The 27,427-nt window shown below is 37.3% G+C and overlaps 1 protein-coding gene across 4 annotated transcripts; it reads right to left on the bottom strand.

Moving 5' to 3' along the window:
- Positions 1 to 122: 122 nt before the first annotated feature.
- On the bottom strand, positions 123 to 22,846 carry LOC103024425 (protein FAM168A). Of its 4 annotated transcripts, XM_007244769.4 has the most exons (8): positions 22,598 to 22,839; positions 16,867 to 16,983; positions 12,531 to 12,622; positions 10,157 to 10,237; positions 9,900 to 10,042; positions 8,660 to 8,831; positions 7,813 to 7,947; positions 123 to 6,883 (listed from the first exon to the last, which is right to left on the bottom strand). In XM_007244769.4, exons 2-7 carry the CDS (start codon positions 16,935 to 16,937, stop codon positions 7,832 to 7,834), a joined length of 675 nt encoding a protein of 224 aa, XP_007244831.2. In that variant the 5' UTR covers positions 16,938 to 16,983; positions 22,598 to 22,839; the 3' UTR covers positions 123 to 6,883; positions 7,813 to 7,831. The 4 variants fall into 4 exon arrangements, with proteins under 4 accessions (XP_007244831.2, XP_022536637.2, XP_022536638.2 ...); XM_022680916.2 differs by having other exon boundaries at positions 9,900 to 10,237; positions 22,598 to 22,845; XM_022680917.2 differs by having other exon boundaries at positions 9,900 to 10,237; positions 22,645 to 22,845.
- Positions 22,847 to 27,427: the final 4,581 nt, after the last annotated feature.

Genomic DNA, 27,427 nt, shown 5'->3' with positions numbered 1-27,427 from the left:
AAAATTTAATATAGTACAGATCATTGTTATTAAAAGCACTTTATTTCTGACCCCTGCTCAACTGTAGTTTAATATGGATGAGAAGCAAAGAAAAACACAAAAAAAAACCAAGACAACTTGAGTTTGTTTTCAAAGATTTTAATAGTTATTGAATGATCTACGTTTTACATGTACAGCAAATATAATACAATTACAACCTCGGTCTTATAACCAAGATCACTAACAGATCCTCATTACAACATAAAACAACGTAAGTGTAACAGAATTCAACTTCATTTTCACAAGCCGGATGTGAATCTTCGCCTCGACAGCACCCCCGTCTTGAGATTACCAAAAAAAAAATACTATTGCAACGTCATCATATAGAACTGACTGAAATGTACTGACATTAAAAGTTTCTTGTCTATCGGTTTTCAACCCTTCGATGCTGATTAGAACCCATTATGAAATCTGCATTCTGGAAGACATAACGTGTAGGCCTACGACCGACTCTTGTTATAGTGCCCACGTGCCCAAGTGCCTGTACAAGAAATACCATATCAACACCTCCGCGGTTTACAGCAGGTAGACAGGGAACGTTCTGATGGGGAGTGACGATGGGAAATAATGCGTACATGTGAACACACCTCTCAGCTCAGGTTATATTTGGTTATATGAGAGATTACAATGGCTTTTACACGTTTAAACTGGGGGCTGACTGGAGCCGAGAGTACTTCTGAAGTGCTTGGTGGCAAAAGATTACTTGCGTAATGTGATGAACACGATCATTTTATCAAGAAGAATGAATATTTAAAAGTTACGATCTGCGCTGTTTCCCCGAATCACACATTTAACATTATTTAAACGAGTTAAAATCATTCTACGATAAGCCATTCTACGATAATCGCTTTTGCCACAATACTATTGGGAAACAACGCCCAGATGAGGTAAACAAGTTAAAGTCCCATGATAATGAGGCTGTTGCATTTGTTTACAGCCTAAAAAGGCTGAAATTAGACAGAAAAAGTGTATGTATGTATTATTATTATAGTTGTGAAACCAGAACCGTTATCATGTTCATGGTGTCACTTAATTCTTAATTCTTTTGCTGCTCCACAACCCACACACTAAAAGGTAGTTTTATGCATTTTAAGTGATTTTATTACCTATAAACTATCATATTATTACATTATTGATTCAGCATCCTTTCAGATCAGTCGCTTTATGATCTAAAAAGCTTGAAATGCTCCTCAATGGTCACTTTTATAACCACGCTGTGTGGCAGTAATCATCTTGCTGCAGAAATAGTCAAATGGAGACAAATTCATATTTCATATTTATCAATGAAATCAGAGCTTAAGAAGAATATTAAAGGGGCATTCCGGCCTTAACCTAGCATTTCTTATGTTATTTGTCATGCTATGTAATATTGCTGACAATAATTCAGGGTTTCATATCATTTTCATGTTCGCATTAATGTTCTCTTACTACAATACCCAGCATGCACTACACAAATACATCACACAGCCCACTGGGAATCCCTGCGGCGCTCACTCTCTCCGGCCTGACTGCCAGCCTAGCCCCACTGATCTACAGGCTATTAAACACAACCAAGCTGTCATTACTCAAAAACGCCCCAAATATCCACCACAAAAGCAGCTGTAGTTTATAAATGTTCCTTCCACCCCCAAGTTATGTCACCAGAATTCGTTAAAACCAGCAAATCTCACTCTACAGACGCTGTGGCACCACTGTAGGAGGTGAGTGGGCATGTTTAGAACAGATGCGTTAGCCATGGGTACATTTTATTTATTTTTTTATATTTTTTTCCTTTTTCGTTGGGCCGGAGTGTCCCTTTAAGAAAACGTTCATATGTGTAAAAGTGTTCAAAATGTGTAAAAGTGATCAGTACTGTTTAAAATTTCAACATCTTAAAAAAAAAAAAAAAAAAAAAAAAAGGAACAAATAAAATTCATTTTCTATGGTAGCCCCGGGCAAAACACACTTCCCCATTATCTGAATATTCGCAAGTACTCAAGCCTTTGAGAAAAATACATGTATTTGAAAATACATTCTAGTGCTCAAATACTCAAAATACTTCTTTTTTTCTTTTCTCTGTATAATATTTGGATATTTACATCGCAAATACTTCAAATACATGCGCGTGGAACACAGCTCTGCCCCACACACGCTCCACGCCCACCCGGACCAGCACAACTGGCCGCCTGCATTGCTACTTGCATTTCGTTACAAATTCTAGCAGGAGAGAAATGGACGATACGCCAGCGGCAAATGGGAGGAAATGCTTAAAGAAACGATTCACTGGAAAATCTAACTTGCACAATTTTCTATTGATCATGAACGTAGTTTATTAGTTGATCAGTGAAGGCTTTAGGTTTAGTGTCTGAGATTTGTTTATTTGGTTCTGCACTAGAGATACATGGCTAATGTTGCTAATAAGTAAAAAATATACTATATTTTGTATTTCAGACAGGTTCTATATGGGTCTGAGTTGAGTCAGAATCTGCCATCTTAGTAACTTTCACTTTTAATTAGTTGATCAGTTTCCATTCTCTGTAAATATTCAATTTTACCCAATTGGAAAGAGGTTGCAGGCATAAAATGTAAAACTAGAATTTACTAAACTCAATTTTATGCATTAGTCTTTAAGGGGTAACATTTTATCTGCATTAACACAGCTATTGATTTCAATTAGCCAACCCAACAAGCAGCTGTAGCTTTTGACCTCCTGTCAAGTTAAACCATGAGAAGGTTGTTTTTTCTGGTCTTTAGACCACTGTGGCACCACTGTAGGAGGTGAGTAGGCATGCTTACTTGCTACAGATGCTGCAGCGGACACATTTTTCATTTCGGGTGGAGTGCCTCGTTAAAAATGGAGGTGGATGTCTTTTATGGTACCCAGAGTGTGCACAAAGGCTTATAGAATCTAAGAAAGCAGTTGGTTTTAATGAGAAAATATTGACCCGTTATCTAAATTTCCAGAAATACTCAATTATACATCAATATACGTATAATTCCAATTTGTACTGACTTAACATTAGCCGTGTAGCTCCACTGCATGATTAAAGATGCCTATTTTCAGACTATGTTTACAGTAAAAAAAAATAGTGTCATTTTTCAGTGAATCTTTGCTTCAAAACACATGGTCCTACTGCTGTTTCAGTTCGGTTGGTGACAGAAACATTCAACCAGTGCATAGCTTTGAACATTTGGCAAAAAAAAAAACAAAGAAGAAAAGACACAACATTTGCCCACTGAGGACAATTAGTGTGAGTTTGTCTAAAACAGGAACTAGGCCGAGCATTAATAGAACAAATGGAGACCAATATGCAGAAACTGCAGAAATTAAACAGCCATCAATAGATCAGCTTGAACATGTATAGTGATGTATATTTTACAGTACTTGGTCAAAGTTTGGACAAACCTGTTGTGTTTTGGACTTAAACTAGAGTTTAATAAGCTTTACACCAGCCTATCTGTTAAAAATTCCCCCTTTATACAATTATATAAGCTCCTCCAACCTTAATGAAGGGTTTTTTCTAGTCTTTAAATCAGGAAATATGAAGGTGGAATCACTATAGTAAAAGAATACGCATGTATTTAACAGGTGTAGTGAGGAATCTACATGCTATTGAATTGACTTTAAATGGAAAGTCTCTTTAAGGAAACATTAAAACGAATCAAGAGAAAGAAATGGTGAATTTGAAGAATCTACAATAATTAAAAACATATTTTTTGGTCCCTTACGAAATTCCACCTCTTTAATGCATTCCTGCAGGAAATAGCTAAAATAGTTTTATGACTTGGTGAGTCCAAACATTTGAGAAGAACTGTAGTGTGATCTCAGATTACAGTGAAGCAGAAATCAGATAATAAAGGTCTGCACTCTCAGCACAAAAAGGTTCTATACAGAACATCTTCAAGAGTTTTTTTTTACTTGTATATAAAGATCCATGTGACCTGGCCAGTTTATAAAGACTACATAGAACCCCTGATGTTTCTGAAGAACCCTAAAATATATATATTTTTTATTTTTTTTCTAAGCTGAACTCAAAGCTGATTCGCTGGTTATGAAAACAAACAACAGTAAGTTCTACGTGTGTCTGTGAAGTTTAAAGCCTGACTCTAACAATGTCCTCCTTTCGTGTTTTTTATGTCCGATGTCATTCGGTGCGTAAACTGCATGAAAGCAACAATTAACGGAATATAGAGGATGCACACACAGACCGACACACTGCACAAGCCTTCCCTAAACAAACACACACGATTCTACACTAGCAGGACCACGGTCATTCGAAATGCAGCCTGCGAATTCTTCGTTACTTTATAATTAATAAAACACAGACGGAAATCACGTTAATTTTTCTTAATAAAGTGGTTAAAATATGGAAGAATATTGCAATGACATATTATAGTATTTTGCATGAATCTCTTCAGTGTTTTTTTTTGTATTATTATTTTTCTCCCTGGAAGACTAGAAGTACCACAATTGTAATGTACAATAAATGAATTCCTTAATAGATTATTATTTATGTTCTGTACCAACTACAAGCATAGATTATTACTTTAAAGAGTGCAATATTCCTTACCAAATTTTATTATATACTTCCGTTATGATAGTCTTTGAAGAATGTTGTTTCTCGCATTAAAAACACAAGCCTCTAATTCCTAGCCTACAACAGTTCTCACATCCTCCTGCGTTCTTCTGATGTGCTCTACCTTTTTAGAAAGCTAGTACGTGTGGAATGAGAGAGTGAGCATTACTCTGCAGTGTTTATTCTCTCTCTCTCTCGCGCTCAGCTGCTTGGTGACGGCTCATTAGGTGGAACTGAGCTTGGGTAACTAACTAGTCATAGGCCAAAGAGACTCACCACCACTGTCAGTAGGTTGTCTGATGGAGATGGGGGGGGCGAGGGCTGCTATGGTGTCTAGATGAGCTAAGCAGCATAAAAAATTCTCATTCATCACTATAGTGAAGGTCTCAATTCAACTGCATGGTTTATGGAATGTAATTATAACATGTTATTATATTCAAAACACTGTATGCTGTATTTTTGTGGGCCAGAATAAAAATTTAGGGCTAAATATGGAAAAAAACTAAACAAATAAACAAATAAAAAAAGGTTGGTGCATTGTTTTATTATCTATATTGTACTACTTTGCAAAACAAACCTGATCTTTACCTGATCATTTGGTCATTCCATGATCTAATCTGTATTTTTTTTTACTTCTTCAGACTTAATTATTGTTTTTAAAAAAAGATTTACACCCCAAGTAACTACAACTAATTGTTCAGTATGTAGTGATACTGGAGAGTGATACACAGAAGGGTGGGCCCACATTCAGACCTTAAACCTCAGGTAAAGCAGAGGTGAGAAACTGAGAGTATAGATGGTCTTAAATTAGAACAGCACAGCATTAGGACCATCATATTTAGTAAAAAAAAAAAAAAAGAGAAAGAGTGTTGAAAGTAATGCTTGATCTAAGTTTTAAGCAGATGTATGAGTGTCCCGAATTCCTGGTTTAAGGAGTTAAAATGTAGTGTATTATGGTAAAAATGGCTTAAATAGAAAACTGTGTCTAAATCAGAAGTCGAACGTCCTTAATTCATCCTCTTATCTCAGACGCATAACTGTGAAATAAGCACACTATTCTATAAAGCAAATCACAGTGAGTATAAGGCAATTTATGCTTCTGCGTTGAATCTACAGCATACCCTACATGCAGTTGTGCACCCTTTAACCCTAGCCTGATGTGCACTTTCCCTGCGGTGGTCTGCTAAGCATCATATTCATGCATTGCTGTTTACCCACAGAAACTCTGTCGCCAACTACTGCTTTGGTGGTGTAATTGCAGAGCAATGCAGATACATCAATGCACAAATAGAAATGCTCACAAAACTCCACACAGAAGCATAAATCTGCCTAAAGACTAAAGGTTTGATCTGCATGTCTCACAAAATAAAGCCTAGACTAATATTTCGACTAAATTTGTTTGGAAATCTGTTTTATACATTTTAAACCATGTTGTAAGTCTAACTTTTTAAACTTCCAGTACTTTGCTACGCCTTGCTTCCCATTTGAACAACTTTACATGAAGGTGGTATGGTGTGAGTAAACACGACACTGGTCAAAGTTTCATTTCAGCCTCCTCTAAGCCCCGCCCCCAGTGCACGATTGCATGTTTCTATTGTTTCCATGAAACCAACTACATCAGTTCTTCTGCTCGCTTTTACAGTATGGATTAAATGTCACTATTTGGTCACATGAAGCTGCTTAACCCACCGAAATGCCCACTACACAGTCTGGTTTTAATAAAGCTGATAAAATTGCTGATCTGGTCTGCTGATCAAGATGATGCTGATGATGATTGATGAGTCTTCATGACAGAGTACTCTGACCCTTTTTTAAAAGCAAATTATATTTAAAAAGCAGGAGAAACAAAAAGTACAGACTTTTCTCAAAGCAGAGTGAAAATGAACCAGCAAAATAATGCAAAAATTGCTCAAATGTAACCGTTAAAATACGAAATGGCAGCTTGAATAATAAAATGTGTACATTCTGACCGTTAGAAAATGTACTAGTGTTTTACAGGAACCAGTGTTAACAGCAGCAGAACAGTCGCTGCTGGTCAGTGTAGTTGTGGAGAGTCTTTTATTTTTAATTCTTATAAACTGCTGGTAGATGTTGGTCAGAGATTCTATTTAATATTGATAACACTAAAAACCAAACAAACTGAGTGAGCAGCTTTAACGAAATCACCAAGAACACATAAAGTGACCATTGCTCTTTCAGTATTTGTACTTGCAGAAGGACTTGGTGCCCCAGTGCGGACTGCTGCACCCACGTAAGACTCAAACTGTGAACTATGCTGGACTCCAGATCTACAGCAGGAGAGAAGAAAGAGAGAGAAAAAGAGAACAAAGAACAAAGAAGTGGTTAATTACTAATGAAACAAATGTTTAGCACATAATTCATTACTTTAGATACTGTAGATCAGACCAGACCAGATGTTTTATATGTGAAATTTGTGTCTTAAGTTTAAAATAAAAGACAATAACAGGCTAATGTTGCCAATTTACCAAGATGAGTTTGGTAAGTGTTAAATGTTTGTTAGCAATTTTAGCCTAGCATCTTTTATTTTAAATACAAAAGCAAACTTTAAAAACAAAAATGTATTGCATAATAGACTGCATCTCGTAATAAATCGTGCTCATTTTTTTGCTAAACAATTAGTTTAAGCAATGCTTAATATTTTTATGCATATTTAACCATACAGTTGTGTTACAAAGTGTACAAATACTTAGAAAATACGTTTTTAATCATTTCTGGAGCATGATACTTTTTCTGCTGGGCTTACCTAGTAACATGATAAACATATAATTTGGAAACGCCTACTTTAATGTGTAAAAAAAAAAAGGCTTTTAAGGGTAAATTATGAATTGTAGACCAAAATTGCGGCTATTTGTTGTGTGTTAATTGTGAATAAACTATGAAGGTTTAACAGGAAAGTTAAAGATACATACACAATACATTCAGCTTAGCCTACAAACCTTTTCTATAAACTTTGCTATCGGTTTGATGTTTAGGGTTGCATTGCAAAAATTAGATCAAATATATGGCTTCTGGTTCTATTCCTAATATATAAATATAAAACATTTAAGCTTTATATAAAACAAGAAGAGTCCCTTTTTTCAATATTTAATGTCTCTGGCTCACAAGCTTATGTGAGACATGAGCTTTTAGCTTACTTCCTGTATGTGTGCTTTAAGTACAGTGTACTATAGGTGTCCACAGAGGAAGACGCACTCACATGCAGTGAACTGGCTGTTCTACCAGTGCGGAGGCACATAGCTGTACCCGGGGGTTCCTTGCTGCCTGTACGTTGGCACAGTAACCGGGTGAGCGCCGATGTGCTGTGTGTGCTGAGGCGTGGTCAGCAGAGGCCCTGTAAACAAACACACACAAAGCACTGTTCACACACTGACGATAACAGCAAAAATATGAAGCAGCTAAGCAACATGCAGATTTTTTTTCTGGAGCGGTTCGCTTGTGGTAAGAACGTGATCTGGTCTCTATCAGACGCAGCTATCAAATACACTTCATTTTAATTGAGCTAAAATGCTGATAAGGCACAGTTTAATCTGATATATTAATTAGATAATATACTGCTGTGAACAAACGCTGGCTCTGCTGCTCCGTGCTGTTTAAATGTGCGGTCTGTGCAGCGTTCACTGTTCACATCTGCGCTGCACAACCCATTGAAAGCATTGTGTTGGATGCAGAGTGAAAAAAACATTTCTCAGACGACTTTTAAACCTAATATTTAATCAGCATACAAATCATTAGTACAATGTAGATAATCATAATTATAGTGTAGATTAAAGTCTGTCCTACAGTCATAGGCATGTCTTGTTTCAAATTTCTTAACAACTCAATATAATTCTGATTGTTGGGGTAAAAGCTTTCATAAGCAGGTACCTACATTAGTCTTGATTCATTCTTACAATTTCATTTCCATTCTTACAAGTCCTTCAGGGCATAACAGCAGTATTAGAAGTGCTCTGGCTACAGGGCAAGAGCCAATCACCACAGCAGATTCTACTCATGTGTAAAAGCTTCTTTAGGCTGAAGGCCATTAGCTGGAGGCACAAACCTACCTGCAGACATGGCCATAGTGGAGCCGGCGAGCATGCCCATGGCCACGCTGTTGGGCCGGGCCGCGGGCACTGGGGCTGGGTAAATGGCTGATGGCAGGCTGTTGGGCTGCACCACCGTGGTGTGATGGATTACATGCGGCTGCGCGAACATCGGCTGTGAGTAGTAAGCACCCTACAAATAAAAAAAGGAAAAGAGAATGAGGGAAAAACACAAAGCGATATTTCCATTATCTGATCAACTACTATAATCCATATTTTTACAGATTACCTTATATAGAACCAAAATTGTTACATTTCTCCAGTTCAGCTAATTTAGTTTCAAATTAGCCCCTAACAGTACGACTGATCTGTGATGCATACATTTCTTTTCCAACCAAATACGAGTACAAGTACATGTATTTTTGTACTCACTGATACTGATACCAAAACCAAAACCTTAGAAATTTGAATTAAGCAATCAGGAGCATTATGGAACATTGTAGTCATTAGCGTTAAGTAGTGCAATGCAACATTTAATTTGTTAATTCTGAAATTTGTGTGATAGAATCACATTATATACACAAACTCTGCACTTTATCTTTCCCCACACTTTTAGATCGTATAGTGTTGGTACTATACTGTTCTGTCTATAAACTGCCTCATGTCTGCTGTATTTATTGTATTTATTGTAGTGTCATAGATCTACAGCTTTGGAAAAAAAATAAGAGACTTTTTGATTTTACCAAATTGAAAACCTCTGGAATATAATCAAGAGGAAGATAGATGATCACAAGCCATCAAACCAAGGAGTGGTACAAAGCTATTCAAAAGCAGTGTGTAAGACTGGTGGAGGAGAACATGATGCCAAGATGCATGAAAACTGTGGTTAAAACCAAGGTTATTCCACCAAATATTGATTTCTGAACTCTTAAAACTTTAACTTTTGTTTTCTTTGCATTATTTGAGGTCTGAAAGCTCTGCACCTTTTTTTGTTATTTCAGCCATTTCTCTTTTTCTGCAAATAAATGGCTATATTTATACTTGGAATTTGGAAGAAATGTTGTTTGTAGTTTATAGAATAAAACAACAACGTTCATTTTACTTAAACATATACCTAAAAATGGCAAAATCAGAGAAACTAATTCAGAAACCAAAGTGGTCCCTTAATTTTTTATAATTAATAGTACTATTACTATTACTGTACTTTTATTTAATCCCTAAAGTCTGTTAGATGGACTGATATTTTTGGACTGTGACGTACCTGAGCATAGAGGTTCTGTTGAGGGTAGGCACTTCTGATGGGGTACATGGCCGTAGAGTAGGGGTTAGGGGATGCTGAGTAAGGAGGAGGGGCTCCATTGCTTTGTGTTGGGGGCACCTTGTAGGGAGCTCCTGTTGTATATCCTATAAAGATAAAGGGAAACAGAGCAAAAGGAATTATGATACTTGTAGCACACGATATGAGTGTAGCTGCAGATTGTGTTTGAACTGATAATGCTGTCAGCGAATGAGCTTCACCTGGTGGGTATCCCGGGGTGCCCGTTTGGTAGATGTTGGGCGTGTATGCAGGAGCTGTGGTGGGATAACCTGCAGGATAGCCTGAGGACAGAGAGACAGAGGGATAGAGTCAGAAAAAAGGTACAAAATGTACAGATAAATTCGATATGTTTAGAGGCCTCAAAGTACAAAGAGTACGTAAAGAATGCGTTGCTGGACAACAATTGAATATTAATATATATTGTGATAACTAATTTTTAATATTTGAATATACATTAACCAGGAGCATTACATGCATTGATGAATATATGATTTTTTTAAATGTAGGTAAAGACATCTGCATTTTTGGGTGTACACGAGTAAACACGAGGTAATTGCATGGCCTCCATCCACATGGTTGGGCACATGCTTGTAAACGCACATGTCGAAAGCTGTGCACTTCAGTCCAGCTGAGTTTTGTGAAGATATTTCCAGTTACAGCTGAATTCACACTTTTAATCCTAGAAAACGCTCTTACTTATCTTTTAAAAAGCCATTTAAATGCCTGATTAAAGGATCGATTACTGTTGTTTTGCTGTTTTTCTGATTAAATACAACATGATTTTATTTTTTATTTGTTTTTCAGTCCCTTTAAGTTGTAAATGCTTGGCTGCATTTTAAATAAGGGTTAGCCTTAATGTATTACAGAGTAAAAATAAAGGTTGATTGATTGATTAATTGATTGATTTCTACAAGCTCTACAAGCTGTGTGTGCACTTGTACGCCTGTGTCAGCAATGGATTCAGCATAAAGTAGCTGAATAAATCATTAGAATCATTAGAAGACGGTTGAACACAAACATCTAGACGTAAACAGAGTAGTTCACTATTTCACACTGGCCTAACTCTGCAATAAAATAAGCCACCTATTATCCACAAGAAGAGAGCAAAAACAGGAAATAGCTGGCAGAGTAACCTCTTAGTCGGAGAGAGGATAAAAGAAAAAGAAGAAGACGGATTGTGATGGAGAGAAAATCACTTCCTCCAATCGTCCTCTAGATTGCCCTTGTACTGGGCCTGTGATTAATTTGCTCCCCAAACCGCTCTACTCTCCAGAAGTAATCAGCCGGAGCAAGAAGGTCCTCAACCTCAGCCCACTTTTATTTTCCTTGGACAAAACCGGACTGGAGGGAATATAAATATATATATATACACAGTATGTATGAGTGGGAAAATGATTCGCCTCATCTACGTCATTTCAGCTCCTGACATACATCAGTGTTTCCTGCTCCGGGTCCTTAAATACCCCAAGCCAGCATGTTTCAGAGCTCCCCCTGCCCACACACACACACCTGACTAAGCTCATCAGCTGATGAACAGGCTCGTTGCAGTGTAAAGTGTGTGTGTGTGTGTTTAAGCAGAAGAAACAGAAGAATATGCTGTGTAGGCAATGAGAAACATGGACTCAATCATCATGATTCATGACCCTCCACACCCTTTCTTTCCAATTTAACCTCTAAAACTCCTATATTTCATAGTGATTACAGTAGAATTGCTAATTCCACCTCTAGTTACACAGTGAATCATGGATGCTCTCCAATTTTCTCTCCAATAGCCCCCCTAGACTCCACTATTACATTATGCTACCAGCACTGGAAGAGTGAGGCCTAGCATGTGCTTCCTCAAAGGCTACGTGCACATTAACATTATCAAATGTGGCTCAAATACGATTTCTTCATGGCTGTGTTAACATTTGAGTCACATTCATATGTGGTCTTAAACCAGATACGTTAATGGTCCATGGACATGCGTCATGAATGTGAACGGTCAAATCGGAACCGCCTGGCCTTTTTTCTCCTCCTCGACCTGAGCATGTACTTCAGACCAGCTGTTTACTCTCCACTCCAGCAAAAGGCGCTTCACATATGAGCTGCTAACTCATCCATTTCCCTTTATAAAGCTACAAGTCTCTTGTCTCTCTAATATGAGGTTTTTGTTGTTGGTGAAGAAGGCGATGTGTATACATGTATCAATATAAGGCATTTTTGGGACAGATCTGTTCACATTACGAGCGATTTGAGCAATGTGGCTCATGTGACACTGTTAGTTAGTACTTAAATTTTTGGTGCTTTACATCAGTGACACTGGGTGTTTTGCATTTAAAGGTTAAGGGTCAGCAACTCTGGTTTTGGAGGAACGCAAGCCCTTTGCATTTTAGTGTTTACCATGCTTCCAACTTACCCAATCTATTATATCAGCTAATTAAAAAACATATTTGAAATTAAAGTGATGTATTATAGTAAGAAACCTCTCTAATGTGTAGGACTGGGGTTCCTCTAATGTTTAGAGCAGGAGGTCCTCAAGCCCCACTTTTTGAGTAAAGAGACCCATTTGCTTAAGAGCATAAAGCAGCTCACCTGGGTACGCCATGTTCTTGGGGTTCGCGTACGCGGTTCCTGGCTGCACAGGACTGTAAACAGGATTCATACTGGAAGACACTCGACCCTTACTGCATGGAAAAGAAGGGCAAGAACGAGAGAGAGGAAGAAGAAATGGATTAAGGGGCGATCATAAATCACACAGTGAAGAGGCACTGCAAAAACAGATAAGGGAGCAAAGCTGGGGAAGCACCATAAAAATACACTATTCAGATTTTCCACTAGAGGAGAGAAAATACCGCATCTAATGTTTCACTAACGCTGCTGCTGGCAGATGCTCGTGTCTGGCTTGAATGACAACATTTACGGCAAGAGACAAAAACAAAAAATGTCAGAGAAACAGAACATCCGGACAGAATTAGACGAACGACAACACAAACAGAGTGAAAGATGAGCAGATAGGCCTGTCATGATTGTCACGATTATCAGTTTGTTTGGACGATATATTGTCTCAGAAAGAATTGAGAAAAACAATTTTATTTTAAATAATAATTTTTAAGAGCAGTGAACTGTTGATAATTAAGAATATTTATACACTGGAATTGGAATATAAAATATAACTATGGTTCTATGGTACTATGGCATATGGCATTGCCTGGTGCCTGCAATTGGTATTGCCAGAAGGTTGCTAAAATGTTGCTTGTTGGTTGCTATGGTATCCTGGTTGGTTGCTATGGCATCAATTAATGCCACTAGCTGTTTGATAAGGTGTTGCTTAGATGTTGACATGGTACCGAAGATGGTTGCTATGGTGTTGATAGCCGGTTCCTACTGTGTTGCTAGGAGGTTATTAACATGACGCTAGGTGGGTGCTGGGGTTGTTCCATATTGTATTTTACACAATATATCTTAACACAGTGCGTAATATATTTTCTAATTCATACTGTGATAACAGCAGTATTCTGTCGCAATTATTTTGAGTTTTGGTAAGTTACTAATATATACACACATAACGAAGAATATTTTCTTACTGAATGTTAAAATGTTATACTAAATAAAATTGCATTGCTTTTTTTGTTGAAGTAAATTCTTGAAATATAATATACACATACACATGTATATAGTCTACTAGTTAAAACAAAAACATAATGATTGTGGCAGGCCTATGAGTACATTCAGAAGATACAGGGCAGTGCAATTAGACAAAAAAAAACAAGAGAAAAACAAACAATAAAAGAAAACAGAAATCAATCATGTCAAACACTGAATAATTAACGAAACGAAAAGCAAACACTTTTATATTAAAATCAAAAGACCTGAAGCATAGCACAGGCGTGATGGATGGCGTGTTATAGAGATAGTGTGATAACGCAATACTGAGAGGGTAAACGGACAAGCGGCTGACAGGCGGACGGGATAATGAGATGAGGAAACGAGGAGGATGGTGCTGTGATGGATGAGCAGAGTGATGTGGAGAAGAGAGAGAGAGGACTGTGATAGATGGATGCGCGGGATGTTTATGACATGTCGTAAATACACTCCCTTAGAGAATATAACAGGACGCATCATAGTCCGGCTGATGGGATGGTGTAAGTCTTGACTGTAAAGCTATCACGCGTGTCCCCTGTGCCCTGAGGACATTAAGGACACTGCTACAGCTGAAGGGTGGAGGCCCCATGATACAGAATTATTATCATGATACTTCGACAATCCTATAACTGGATTTGTAGATTTGTGTTATGCAAAGGACGCTGCTGAGCGTGCCAAAAGTCACTGTACTGAATCAGCATTACATCTCATTGATTTTACCATGTCACCATAGAAGCTAAGGAATGCTGCACTGACCTGTGGGATATGTGTGTGTGGGGTCTCCTGCATAGAATCCACCGGTCACCACCATTACCACCCACTGCGCTGTCCACTCTGGATGCTAATATTAGTCTTATATAATGTATTACCAGTACACATATGATACTGTGGATTGAGGAACGTTAAGATTGAGCACAACTTGGGAATGGGAAATATGGGAAATGTCCCATTAATATGCAAAATTTCTTTTCAACTATTCGTGCCACCTTGCCTTGAGCACGCTGGCCAGTGTTCAACCTTACTCACAAGATAACACCTCACAACTTACACAGGTGTAGGCATTCCCAAAAGTTGTCCCTTGAGATAACACTTCATGATTTCAAATGTATGTACAGCTTTTCTGGGATTTTAGCAAGTCAGTGTAATTTATCATGACATACTGTGATATAGTGGTCTTGTTCTTACAAGAACGTAAAATAATTTGATAATTTCGGGCGCCGTTAGCCGCTAACCGCTAGCAGTTAACCACTAATGCTAATGCTCCAGCCTTAGTGCTGGAGAAATAAAAAAATCGAAGCTTACTGTAAATAAACGAAAGTGATTTACTCACCCAAATAAACATTTTTCAAGAAAGAAAGTCTTTTTTTATTACAGTTTTGTTCACTTAGCTTAGCACCAAGACCTGCTGAATTAAAAGTTCCTTATAGTATCTCTTAAAGTGCGTCTTATAATCCAGTGCGTTTTATGTATGAAAACAGGCGTCTATTAATAGTGCAGCTTATAGTCTGGTGCGCCTTATTGTGCGAGAAATTCAGTACTAGATATTCTCTAGCATAGTGCAGAAAAGTGCCCAAAACTCTGATTATCAATAACTGCAGAGCTCCACACCTGCTGTTAGAACAGCAAAGAGGGACTGACTCCACACTGACTATGAGTTAAGAACACTTCTCTAGGTATAATGTGTGGATGTCCCAATACATTTACCATGATGTGTACTTTTTTAAGGAAGTATATTAGTTTGCCAAATATACACTTTTTTTCCTTATTTGACTGATAAAACAGCCATGATGACATAATCAGAATGCACATATTGGTTTATGCTGCAATACTGTCTCCAGGACAGTTACCCACCTTCTTCTGATACCTGGATCAATAAAACAAGGTAATTAATGTTAACAACAGTTGAATGCAGCATGGCTCTCTAATGGTCTGGGTCCTGCCAGCGGCATCATCTCGTCAGGCTCAGAGACCAAAGCACTTCTGAAGATTACTGACCTGGGTTTAGAATCTGTAATGATTATCAATACCTTTTGTAATAAAACTGTAATAAAAAACATGAATACATAAATACAAAATAAGGTTACAACTCATAACAAACATGCAAATATCACTGGCCACATCACATGAGTGTGTGTAACTGTATTTTTCCTGTATTTATCTGCAATGATGAATAATCGAAATGTACATAACTGATCAATGACCCCAGAGGCATCCCATCAGTCAAGACACGTTTGATATCTGATGTTTGCTTCTTAGGTTTGGAACAGGAGACGATTTGCTGGATTTTCCTGACACATGCATCAAGACAACGATATTTGGTTCATGAAATTTTTGAGTAACCGTTCCAAATTAATCTCAAATTTAATCTAATTAAATCAAGATTTTAGGGATTTATTCTTGCGCTGCCTTCCGGACATTCCAGGAGTTGGCAATGAGTTGGTTAAATTTTCAGATAATTGTACTTGTTAAAGCTCTCCTGCCTTTCCGAGAAAGAAAATTCAACTTTTTTAACACGGATGTCAGAATTTTCTAAGAAAGCTTTGATTGCTTTACAGCATTCACTGTGGCATTGTTTCGATAAGCTTCTGCAATGTCACAAGATTTATTTCAATCCAGTGGTGCATTAATTTTTCACCAAGACCTTAAACTGATGATGGTAGAGTCTGAACGCTGCACAAAGTCTTCTCCAGCACATCCCAAAAAATCTCAATAGGGTTAAGGTCTGGACTCTGTGGTGAACTCTCTCAATCCATGTGTGAATATGATGATCTCGTGCTCCCTGAACCCTGAACTCTTTCACTATTCCAGCCCCATGCATACTGGCATTGTCATCTTTTAAGATGGCCATGCCATCAGGGAAGAAATATCCATTGATGGAATAACCTGGTCTATATTCAGTATATTCAGGTAGTCAGCCGACCTCATTATTTCAGCACATACTGTTGCTAAACCTAAACCTGCAGACAAACTGCAGCATCAACCCCACATCATTTACTTAGTTAAATCTAGGGGGCGTTTTTTTTGTTAGAGAGTGTACTAGTCTAGGATCTACCATTTTAACTAAAGAAGCAGAAGTCAGATGTCAAACATGTCTTAAATGATCAGCTGCATCTGTTGTCAGAGATAAATCGTGTTAAATTGATTTTTTGATGAACTATTCCTTTAATGGGGGCACAGTTCAAAACAGGGCAGATCACAAGGGCACATTTTCAATTCAGTCACATTGGAAAGGAAGAAGATGGGGGGACACCGGGTGAGGAGGGGGGTCTTTGAGTAACACACTAACCTCTTCAGGTTCTGAGAGCTTTCAGGTGGGTATAAGAAAGCAAATTTGTCAATGGGGTGCCCACTTGCCATGTTCTGAGAGGGCTAGTGTAGGTGGAGTGGAAAAGCGTGTGCAAATCTGAAAAAATCAAAACAGACCATGATCACAGTGGGCAGAAAAAAGCATAGCGAAGCAAAAGCAAAGCACGGCAGCAGCAGAAGAAGCACTGGGGAACACAACAGTAAGCTGGTCACATACACACACACATATACATACACACACAAGACAGATGAGTACAGACAATACAGTCATAAATAAGGCAGATCTCACGATAGGCAAATATTAATGACCATGACACACCACACAATGACATCGATTAGACTACAGACTACACACATGTGCACCATAGAACATATTTATTTATTGCATGCCATGTTGAATCATTAACTTCTGGTGAAACGTCCTGTATTTTTAATTTCACTTTATTTATCGCAGAAATATATATAGTCAAAATGTCATTTTTTCTGTTTCCAAGCCTTAAATCTTATATTTTGAATTTTAACAATGCAGAAGAGTAATAACCCCAGCGTGAGTGTGTGTATTGGGTTCACACAGAGCAGACTGCATATTTACACAGAGGCAGTTGATTATGTTATAGCACCCCACTGATCCTGATACAACAAACCAGGGGAGACACAGACATATTATGCAAATTATTATGTGTCTGCCTAGGCTGTGTGTGTTTGTTTATGTGTATTGGTACTATTGCCTTACTAATACAATGTATATGTATAACAATACAGGGTCTGATTATATCAATGACATGAACTGGTCTTAAAATACTACAAAGAATTTATAACATATATTGCACTCATTTGTGGGACAATATATTGTCCAAAAAATAAGTTATCATGATAGACCTGCTGGTTAAGGTGTAATTTTGTCACTTCAGGACAAAATTAGACCTGAAGTTACTGTAGCATGACTTAAACCCAAACCCACATTAAGGCTAAACTAAACCTAGACTAAATTACAGAGATTCTAGATTCCATGTTCTGCTGATCCTGCAATTTACTACTCTAAGGAGACTTTAAGGAGCTCTAACACTAGAAGAAAGGACAGCTTCCTGCATTTTTACACCCCAGATATAAGATCGTAATCATCTCACACCAGAAGCTGAGCTTCACAAAGCCATCTGTCTTCACCGAGACATGGCTTATAGCTTTTTCTCTGCTGACCGTTGTTGCCCTGGGCACTGCTGACAGAAGCAGCCAGCTCAAGCTCAGAGCTAAGATCTCGCCCACAGCAACCAAACCACACAGAAACGAGAGGAAGAGGAACCGCTGCTCACAATTTACTAGGCCCTGGGTTTCCTACCATGCAGCCTGCTTCTGGAACAGGTAGGCCCTGGAGATTCCCAGGCACTGCATATAACTGGACTGTGCGCACACACACACACAGACACACACACACACCGGCCCAGCGTCCTCCTGCGCAAATAAAGAATTTTGTTTTGCTAAACAAGACATGCCTGTGCAGGTTCACAGCCGCATTACGTACGGTAAGAGGCTCCGAATACGGGCTGAACAGACGATGAGGTGAGATAACGCCCCCATCTGATCCAGTGTAAAGGCTATAAGAGGTGCTTCGCCAACAGAAGACATTAATAGTCAATCAGTCAAACACCAAAATCTGTAATCAGCACCATCTGCTGCTGATAATTAGCCTGGCTATTCACTTTCTGAGCAGAGTTTAAGCACTTAAACATTGTGATTTCAACTACACTCTTTTATAAAGCTATATAGAACCACAGCAAGTTTAAGAACCATCTGAAACCTTGCTTGGTTAAAGGCCTTACTGCCTTGCAGGCACATAACAGTATTAGAAGTTATCCTGATTTAAAATTCTAGTCATATGACGTCATGACCAACATTCAACCTAAAATGAATGCCTATTGACGTTGGTGGCCAGCTGGGGGATCGATAGCAACCATTTAAATGGTAGATGGTTCTGTTTAGAATTTGTTTTTTTTAAATATGGCTCAGATTTAGCTCTTAAATAATACACATATATATATATATATATATATATATATATATATATATATATATATATATATATATATATATATATATATATATATATATAATAAATTGCAAATGTAGATAGACTATATTGTCACTAAGCCTAATAACCTAAATCCAACCAGTCCAACCTGAATATTTTGTGACTAATAGTGATATCAACCCAAACAGATACACAGAGGTCTCAATCAGATTCAATGGATCCGGGCCAATCCAGGCATATTTTAACGAGTCAGGTGTTTTTAGGCAATTTTAGGCCTTATCAAGGTCAGATCCTTTGTATTACCATTGTGTTCTAGCAGGGCACACTCTGGTGTCCTCTAGGCACTATTAACAAAAGTGATGCAATTGACCATGGATAATTCAGGATCAATATATATTAACCATTCCAGGTAATGTACCATCCTGAAGGGCTTTACTAATGTTCTGCATTAACTCTCAGGATAAAATGTGCTTTAATTTTGGAATCAACCCCTGCAAACACAATGAGATAATACACTGTGAATTGATATCCCAGCTTGGTAATCGATCATATTTTTGTCAATACCAATAAAACCACATGTAGTCAATATCAGCTGATTTAATCAGCCCACTATATTACTTGCAGGCCTTAATATAACTGATGCTTTTATAGAAAATTCATCTCTAGTTAGTCAGCCTAAATCTGATTTCTGTTTGGGATGAAAACTATGCAAATTTGTTGTTGTGCAACAATTATTACTGGTGTTTCATGTTGTACTAGGAGGAGATTTAGTTGGTTTTTGGTTAAGCACCCTCAATATATATTCCTGATACTCAAGATGGATAAAGTAAACAGGTGTAAATGGGGTTTTAGAGACTAAATATGAAAGTAAGAGCACATTGTCCTGGAAAATACCCTATGTACTCAAATGGGACTAAAATTATACAATAAATGAAAATTGTGAAATTATGAATTTAATCAAGTCTAAATTAGGCTACTTTCTAGTCTGGTGTCTCCTAACTCATGTCTTACAATACTTATAATAATAATTTGTTTTCTCTGACTGTCAGGCAAATCATTGTACCTCAATTTTTGTTCCATTTTAAGTGGCTTTAAAATTTCATGATGGATGGATAAATAGAAATGATAAAAAATAAAATCAGTTCATATTGATTTTTTTTTTCCCTTTAGCTGTAGAACTGCCATTTGGAGATACAAGGTTTGAGCAAGATGAAAATGCTATAATGGTATCTTGTTTTTTTACTGGGTTGATCTAAAACTTTACAGTAAATTTGCCACTGTTAAATCAACACTTTTAGTCTTAAATTAACACTGTTAGTACTAATAACTGGTTTAACAGTGGCAAATTTACTGTGCGGGAAGGTTTTGCAGGCAAGTGTTGTCCTTGATTACACTCTAACTATCAATAAGAGTCTTTGTCTTTGTGCCCTCTAACTCATTAAAATCTGCCCTGCAGTGGGCATGCATGTCCATGCTGATCACAGCACAGTAACATGGATCATCTTGTGGAGCTGGAGCTTTTGGTGCAGCTCTATAGCGATAGAAAAGAAGCTCTTTTATGCAGCTTTTATTGTTGGTTGAGCTGGGATAGTTTCTGAATGAGCATGAAAACCCTTTCAGAACACAATTCAGATCATAACGTTGTTAATATTTGCTGACATAAAAGGTTACTGACATTTTCATTTATCAAGTGACTTCATTGGTTAATTTACTACAAGAGTAATCCTCATCAATTTTTCTCACTGAAACTTGAGTCAACTTAATAGTGATGGGAACCTTATGTAAGGAGTATTATTACATAAAAGGCATAAAATGATGCCTAAGGTTCGGTCAAATCATAATTTTTGACCAAAGTTTAGCCTCAGAAATGTCTTCAGATAATAGATATACACCTTAAATTAACTTCTTAAGTCCCTAAGTGACATATTCTTAACTTCCTGAGAGCATCACTACAGGACAGTGTATTAAAAGTGTATTCTAGCTTTTATGGCTACAACATTTTTATCAATCCAAACGATTTAATTAAATGTTTGTCGTTCCTTATAACCTAAATGGTTCTGACACAATTTATAAACCAAAATGTTAATAATAGTTAGAAAATTGTTGATGTGTTATTTTAAAATAAATGGTAGCGGTAACTGACATTATCATTCATCCTCTAAGGTGCTGTAGAGCATGTTAAAATACAAAATGTTATTAAATTCTTGTGTTATTTATGTTAAATCAGGATTTAACCTAAAAATATTTAGTCATGTGCCCACAATAAGAAATAAAAACAAATTATTAGATCATTTAATTTATCTGATTTAATTTTGAATTTGGCATCAATATTCAGAAATGGGTCTGGGCTTTTATGGGTTAATTTAACATTTGTTTTTTGGTATTGAGAATAAAATGGATAGCTAGCTTAGCTATATTAATTAGCATAGTAAACACCACGACCCCTGGATACCACCAGCTAAGTTTCTCTACAATGCATCATTTCTCACCTCAACCCAAACCTAAACCTAAACTCTAATGTAAAACTCCCTTTTTTAGAGTTAAATCTCCCCTTTTTAAAGGCCAAGATGGGACCAAAACAGGCAGGACAGACCTCCAAACCCCCCACAACAGGCCTGAAAATCGCTCCGTCTGAATTTAACTGAAAATGCTAGCTTTAGGTTAGCTACGGTGTTCTGTCGAGTTGTGCTACAGATCGATTTGTGCTACTTGGCGGCTCTGCGCATGCGCTAAACTCTCATTTTAATGTTTTTTTTACTGTGTTCATTAGTTTTTCCTGATAATTTAAAGCTAAATTTAGCTTTTTTTGGCGGGTGTATTTTACAATCTGGGCCCACTATCAAAGTTTGCTTGAGTGTTACAACCGTTTAAAATTAGAATAAAAATAGAATATAATCTATAAAACCGGTTTCTAATTAACCTCCCTAATAAAATACCGTAACTGTATCCTGATATAGCGATTTAGGCAATTCAAATATCATACCGAGACTTCTACTGCGAGCATGTTCTAATATTTTGTTGTTATTAATTATTTTAAATATACAGTAGGGTAGCATAGTTTGACAAGGTTGCTAAAATCGACAGAACAGGCTCATTAGGAGCACATTGGCTCAGAGATCCAGCAGAGAGAGGAGCAGAGAGCTAACGCTAGCGGCTAACCCGAGCCTGAGAGCAGCTGCACAACAAAGAACGTCCGTTTAACGCTCCCGCACACCGCTCCGCGCATTCCCGCACGTCTCCGGCCCGCTGCGGGCTCCCCTTCCCCTTCAGCATCCTTTACTTCTGTATTTTCGAGCCCTCCGCTCGGTAAACACGGTCCGAACCGCACCGTCACACCGACGACACCATTTCGCACTGCAGGTTTCCATGGCCGGAGACTCCGCTGCTCCTGTCACGCTCCATGATGTGCTGCTGCTGCTAATGCTTTATGTTCTGTGGGTCTGCCAAAAAATACGATTTCCCCATTTTTCTCCCCCTCTCCGCTCCAAACTGCTCATTTATTTAGCTAAATCTTTCCTCCAACACTATTTATAATCATATAAAACACCCCACACCCCAACACACAGCGCCTTTTTAATTGTTTAATCCGCTAAAACATCATATCTAAGGAGAAAGTGTGCAGCAGTTAGAGCTATAAACACACACTGAGAGAAATGGAGAGAGAGAAAAATGCTGCCCCGCTCACCCCCGAGATCCGCCCGAACTGTGCTGTTCTGTTTCCGCGCTGTTTACCGTCTCTCCTCGTCCGGGCTGCCGAGTCCGCTGCTCTGCTCTGCGGCGAAAGTGATGCTTTTCTCCCCGCTTCGCCTCTGCACTTTTCGGGTTCGTGTTCGTAAGCAGAGCCGCTGGTGTGACATCGACATTCAGAGCGAGTGGGGGATGGGAGGAGAGAAAGAGAGAGAGGGAGAGAGAAAAGGAGGACGGCGGAGGGCAGAGAGCCCGGAGGACCTACTTCTACGTGAAAGGCGGATACACACACTTTAGCTGAGCTGAGCTACATGAATAAAAAAGCACAGCTGTCTATATGTGTGTGTATATATCACCTATATATAAATATATACAGCTCTGAAAATTAAGAGACCACTTAAAAATGATGAGTTGCTTTGATTTTACCAAATTGAAAACCTCTGGAATATAATCAAGAGGAAAATGGATGATCACAAGCCATCAAACCAAGCTGAACTGCCGAGAGACGACTTTAGCTTCTAAATCAGTTTATCTGATTTTGCTATTTATAGGTAAATGTTTGAGTAAAATGAGTAACATTTTTGTTTTATTCTATAAACCACGGACAACATTTCTCCCAAATTCCAAATAAAAATAGTGTCATTTAGAGCATTTATTTGCAGAAAATAAGAAATAGCTGAAATAACAAAAAAAAGATGCAGAGCTTTCAGACCTCAAATAATAATAATAATAAAAAAAAATAGTTCATATATCAAAGTTCAGAGTTCAGAAATCAGTTTTCATGCACCTTGGCATGTTCTCCTGCAGTCTCACACACTGCTTTTGGATAAATTTATGACTAAGCAATTCACTTAATTAACTAATAATGATTTTTTTTCTCATTATTTTCGTTCAGCTCACTAAACTAAAACACTATAAAACATTAAAACACACTAAGCTGCGTTCTGACCTGGACTTTCTCTCAACATGGGAGTTTTAAAGCTCTTAAAGCCGCTCGCTTTTGTTACCCGGGCTCGTTTGTTCCAGCCCGCTGCTGCTGCTGCCGCTCCCGCTGACTTTGTTCAGGCTCTTTGTTAATTAAGCTGATTATTAACGCTGTATGAGGCGTTATAACCGTGTAATTACTGCGATTCGCGGTCAAAGCACCTGGTCATCAAGAGCTTAGGGTCTAAAACCCAAATTACATTTATAATCATTGATTATACAATTTATGTTTTAATCTCATAAAAAAAAAAAAAAAAAAATATATATATATATATATATATATATATATATATATATATATATATATATATATATATATATTCATTTATCTCATTTATATGACATTTTAGAAGGATATAAGTGTGTATGTTAAATATTTTACATTTTTAAACTTAGTTTAAATTTAGTTTTGTTGTCAAGCTTTATTAATTAATTTATTTATTTAGTAATTTATTTAAATATATGCATATCATTTTAAATATTACAGCTTATCCAGACACTAAGTGATATTTTACGTTTTATTCATAGGCAGTTTGGAAAATTAATTGAGAATTAATTGATGAATCATATAATAAGATTTTATTGAGCCTTATTATATTCAGCATTTAAAAAAAAAAAATATATATATATATATATATATATATATATTTTTTTTTTTTTTTCAAAAGTAGCTTTTTGTATAAAACCTACAAAGCACACAACGGACAGGTTCACAAACGGAAGGATTTATTTTTGTGTGTTATGTTTATTTTTCTATTCTATTTTTTTATTCTATTTTTTTAATAGAAAGTAACAATATATACAATGAACATCTTCTAATATTCTAAGATTCTCATAAAATAGACTCCAAGATAAAAATAAAATAAAGCTACTTATATACTGCATTCAAATAATACAGTTTACAAAAAATATGTTAAATGCCTAGGAATGTATTCATCAATCTGTAACTCCATTCCTTATAGCCACTGGTTACTAAGAGAAGTGTTTTATAACTCATGAGTGACCCATATATGAGTAATTATTTACAGGTTTAGTAAAAGTGAGTGTTATTTACTGGAAGTTAGACAGAAACAGGCACTGCACTTTTTTATAAACACATGTATGATTTGTTGCACAGCAGCTTTTTCAGGTGTTTTCTTTGTATTATACACAGGGCTGCAGTGCATTCTGGGTATTGGAGGCCTACAGAGCCAGTTAGATCTGGACTGTCTGATTTTCACTTCAGTGAAAGTCTATGGAGCATGTTAATGGGGAATCTGTGTTAAACTGCAGACCAGTAGCAGCAGGTCCCTCTAGTGGAAGAAATGCGCACAGGGGAGACACCAGAAGTCCTCACACTGAAGGTCAAGTACAGAAGAGCACTGCTGTAATGAGATCTGCAGGACTTCACTCTCGCTTTGTTGTGCTGACGCATGTCACTTTCCTTTTACATGTAAATGTTGTATGGCAGAAATAATGTGCAAACATTAATTAATTAATTAAAAGCTAAGACATGCTTAATAAGCACAATACAAAGCCAATGCACTGTTACCATGCTTCAAAATAGTAGATATGCATGAAAACACTGCATATTAATCCAAAGTGAACCCCAAAACAAAGTACATTAGGAAGCCAATAAATATAAAATGATATATATATATATATATATATATATATATATATATATATATATATATATATATATATATATATATATATATATATATATATATATATACTGTACATACAGCTTTGGATAAAAGAGTAAGAGACCACTTACAAATTATGATTTTTTTTTTTTTTTTACCAAATTGAAAACCTCTGAAATATAATCAAGAGGAATATGAATGATCATAAGCCATCAAACCAAGCTGAACTGCTTGAATTTTTGCACCAGGAGTGGTGGCATAAAGTTATTCAAAAGCAGTGTGTAAGACAAGTGGAGGAGAGCATGGTGGAGGGGGCATTAATAATGATAATGATAGTTTGCTGTATATATTCAGCTCTGGAAAAAGAGAAATGGCTGAAATAACAAATAAGATGCAGAGCTCAAATAATGCAAAGAAAATATTCATGATGAAATATTCAATATTCAATATGAAAATGTTCATATTCATAACGTTTTAAGAGTTCAGAAATCAATATTTGGTGGAGTAACCCTGGTTTTTATATATTATAGTTTTATGCATCTTGGCATCTTCTCCTCCACCAATCTTATACACTGCTGCCACACCTGGTTCAAAAATTCAAGCAGTTCAGATTGGCTTGATGGCTTCTGATCATCTATTTTCCTCTTGATTATATTCCAGAGGTTTTCAATGTGGTAAAAAACAAATTTAAGTGGCCCTTTATTTCTTTCATAACAGGCTTTTAAAGTTAAACAAACTCAAATGTAAGTAAACATTACTAAAATGCATTGATTAAAACAGCAAGTTTTTCAATTTGCATGCCTTTCTAAGACCATCTGCCTATGGGTGTACTGAAATGATGAGACACCAGTGATAATGAAACTATGAGACATCAGTGCTACATTTGCCTACGCCAAACTGGTGACCAACAAGTCTGAGAGATGTACAGCCATCTGAAAATAGCTGCAGAAAGAGGACTGGAGCGGAGAGCTTTATTGATTCTCCTCACAGTCATTCCACCTCACACAATGCTGTGTAAGCCTCTCACACCTATTTACACACACAGACACACACTCACACAGACACAGCTGTGACTAAAAAAAGCTCAGCTATGTCCCACGCTCAGAGCCAGGCTGCTGCTATGTCCTGTAACCATGGCTGTGTATCGAGGAAGGGGTCAGAGTTGTATAAGCAGGTCGGCTCATCTGGAAAAGGCTGGCGAGGACTTTGGCAGGACTGTTAGCCCAGCGCTGGCGTGACGGAGAGAATTGGAGAGAGTCCTGGTGAGGCAGGGTGATGCCCAGTGACATGTAATCAGCTCATGTGATAGCATTTAGTGAGGGTCAGAGCTTTTATAACAGCAGTAGTAGGTCAGTTATCTGAATAAACTGTTTCTAAAAATGGACGGGTGCATGGCGTTATGTTGTGAGTTTATTCCCAGATGGCAAAAAATGGCACTTTTGCCACACACCAAGCCTGATTTGCATCGATCCCACTCATGTTTAAATCTAGGTCTGATTTTAATCCAAATGCTCGGCTCACATCCAGTGCTGCATGTGCACACACCCCGGTTGCTGGGTTTAATATGGGAACTGGCCCGAGCCACATGTGTCAACTTTCTGGTTGTTGAGTATAAACTACATTTGACCCTATTCTGCATGGCCTGTGCCAAGTTTGTAAGTTCAGAAATCAATATTTGGTGGAATAACCCTGGTTTTTAATCACAGTTGTCATGCATCTTGGCATCATGTTCTCCTCCACCAGTCTTACATACTGCTTTTGGATAAGTTTATGCCACTACTGGTGCAAAAATTCAAGTAGTTCAGCTTGGTTCGATGGCTTCTGATCATCCATCTTCCTCTTGATTATATTCCAGAGGTTTTCAATTTGGTAAAATCAACTAAAATAATCATTTTTAAGTGGTCTCTTATTTTTTTGCAGAGCTGTATATCAGTCCACAGGTCTTCCCCTGAGAGCCAATGGGAGAAAACCAGTATTGAGTGTACGACTAAGATAGTACAGAAATGGTCTCCAGAGGCTGTAGAGTCAGAGTTTGAGGTCATATTCTTTTTGAGAATTTTTTATCTATCTAATTTAGTAATTAATATTTAATTACCTATTTAAAACCTTCATTAAAAAGAGAAAGCAAGAAACGAGAATATTCCAGAGAATGGAGAGGGACAGGGCAGTGAACGAGGCGTGTAATCCCAGATTACTGACAAGTTCACCTCCTCCCA

Source organism: Astyanax mexicanus, chromosome 20, assembly GCF_023375975.1.
Source record: "Astyanax mexicanus isolate ESR-SI-001 chromosome 20, AstMex3_surface, whole genome shotgun sequence".
NCBI lineage: Eukaryota > Metazoa > Chordata > Actinopteri > Characiformes > Acestrorhamphidae > Astyanax > Astyanax mexicanus.
This window is presented reverse-complemented; position numbering and strand designations above follow the sequence as displayed.

Coding starts and splice junctions, on each gene's coding strand:
- LOC103024425 (XM_022680916.2), bottom strand. CDS start 16,937: ATGGCAAGTGGGCACCCCATTGACAAATTTGCTTTCTTATACCCACCT. Junction 8,832..9,899: donor AACAGAACCTCTATGCTCAG/GTACGTCACAGT, acceptor TTTTATTTGTAG/GGTGCTTACTACTCACAGCC. Junction 7,948..8,659: donor CACTATGGCCATGTCTGCAG/GTAGGTTTGTGC, acceptor GTTTGTTTACAG/GGCCTCTGCTGACCACGCCT.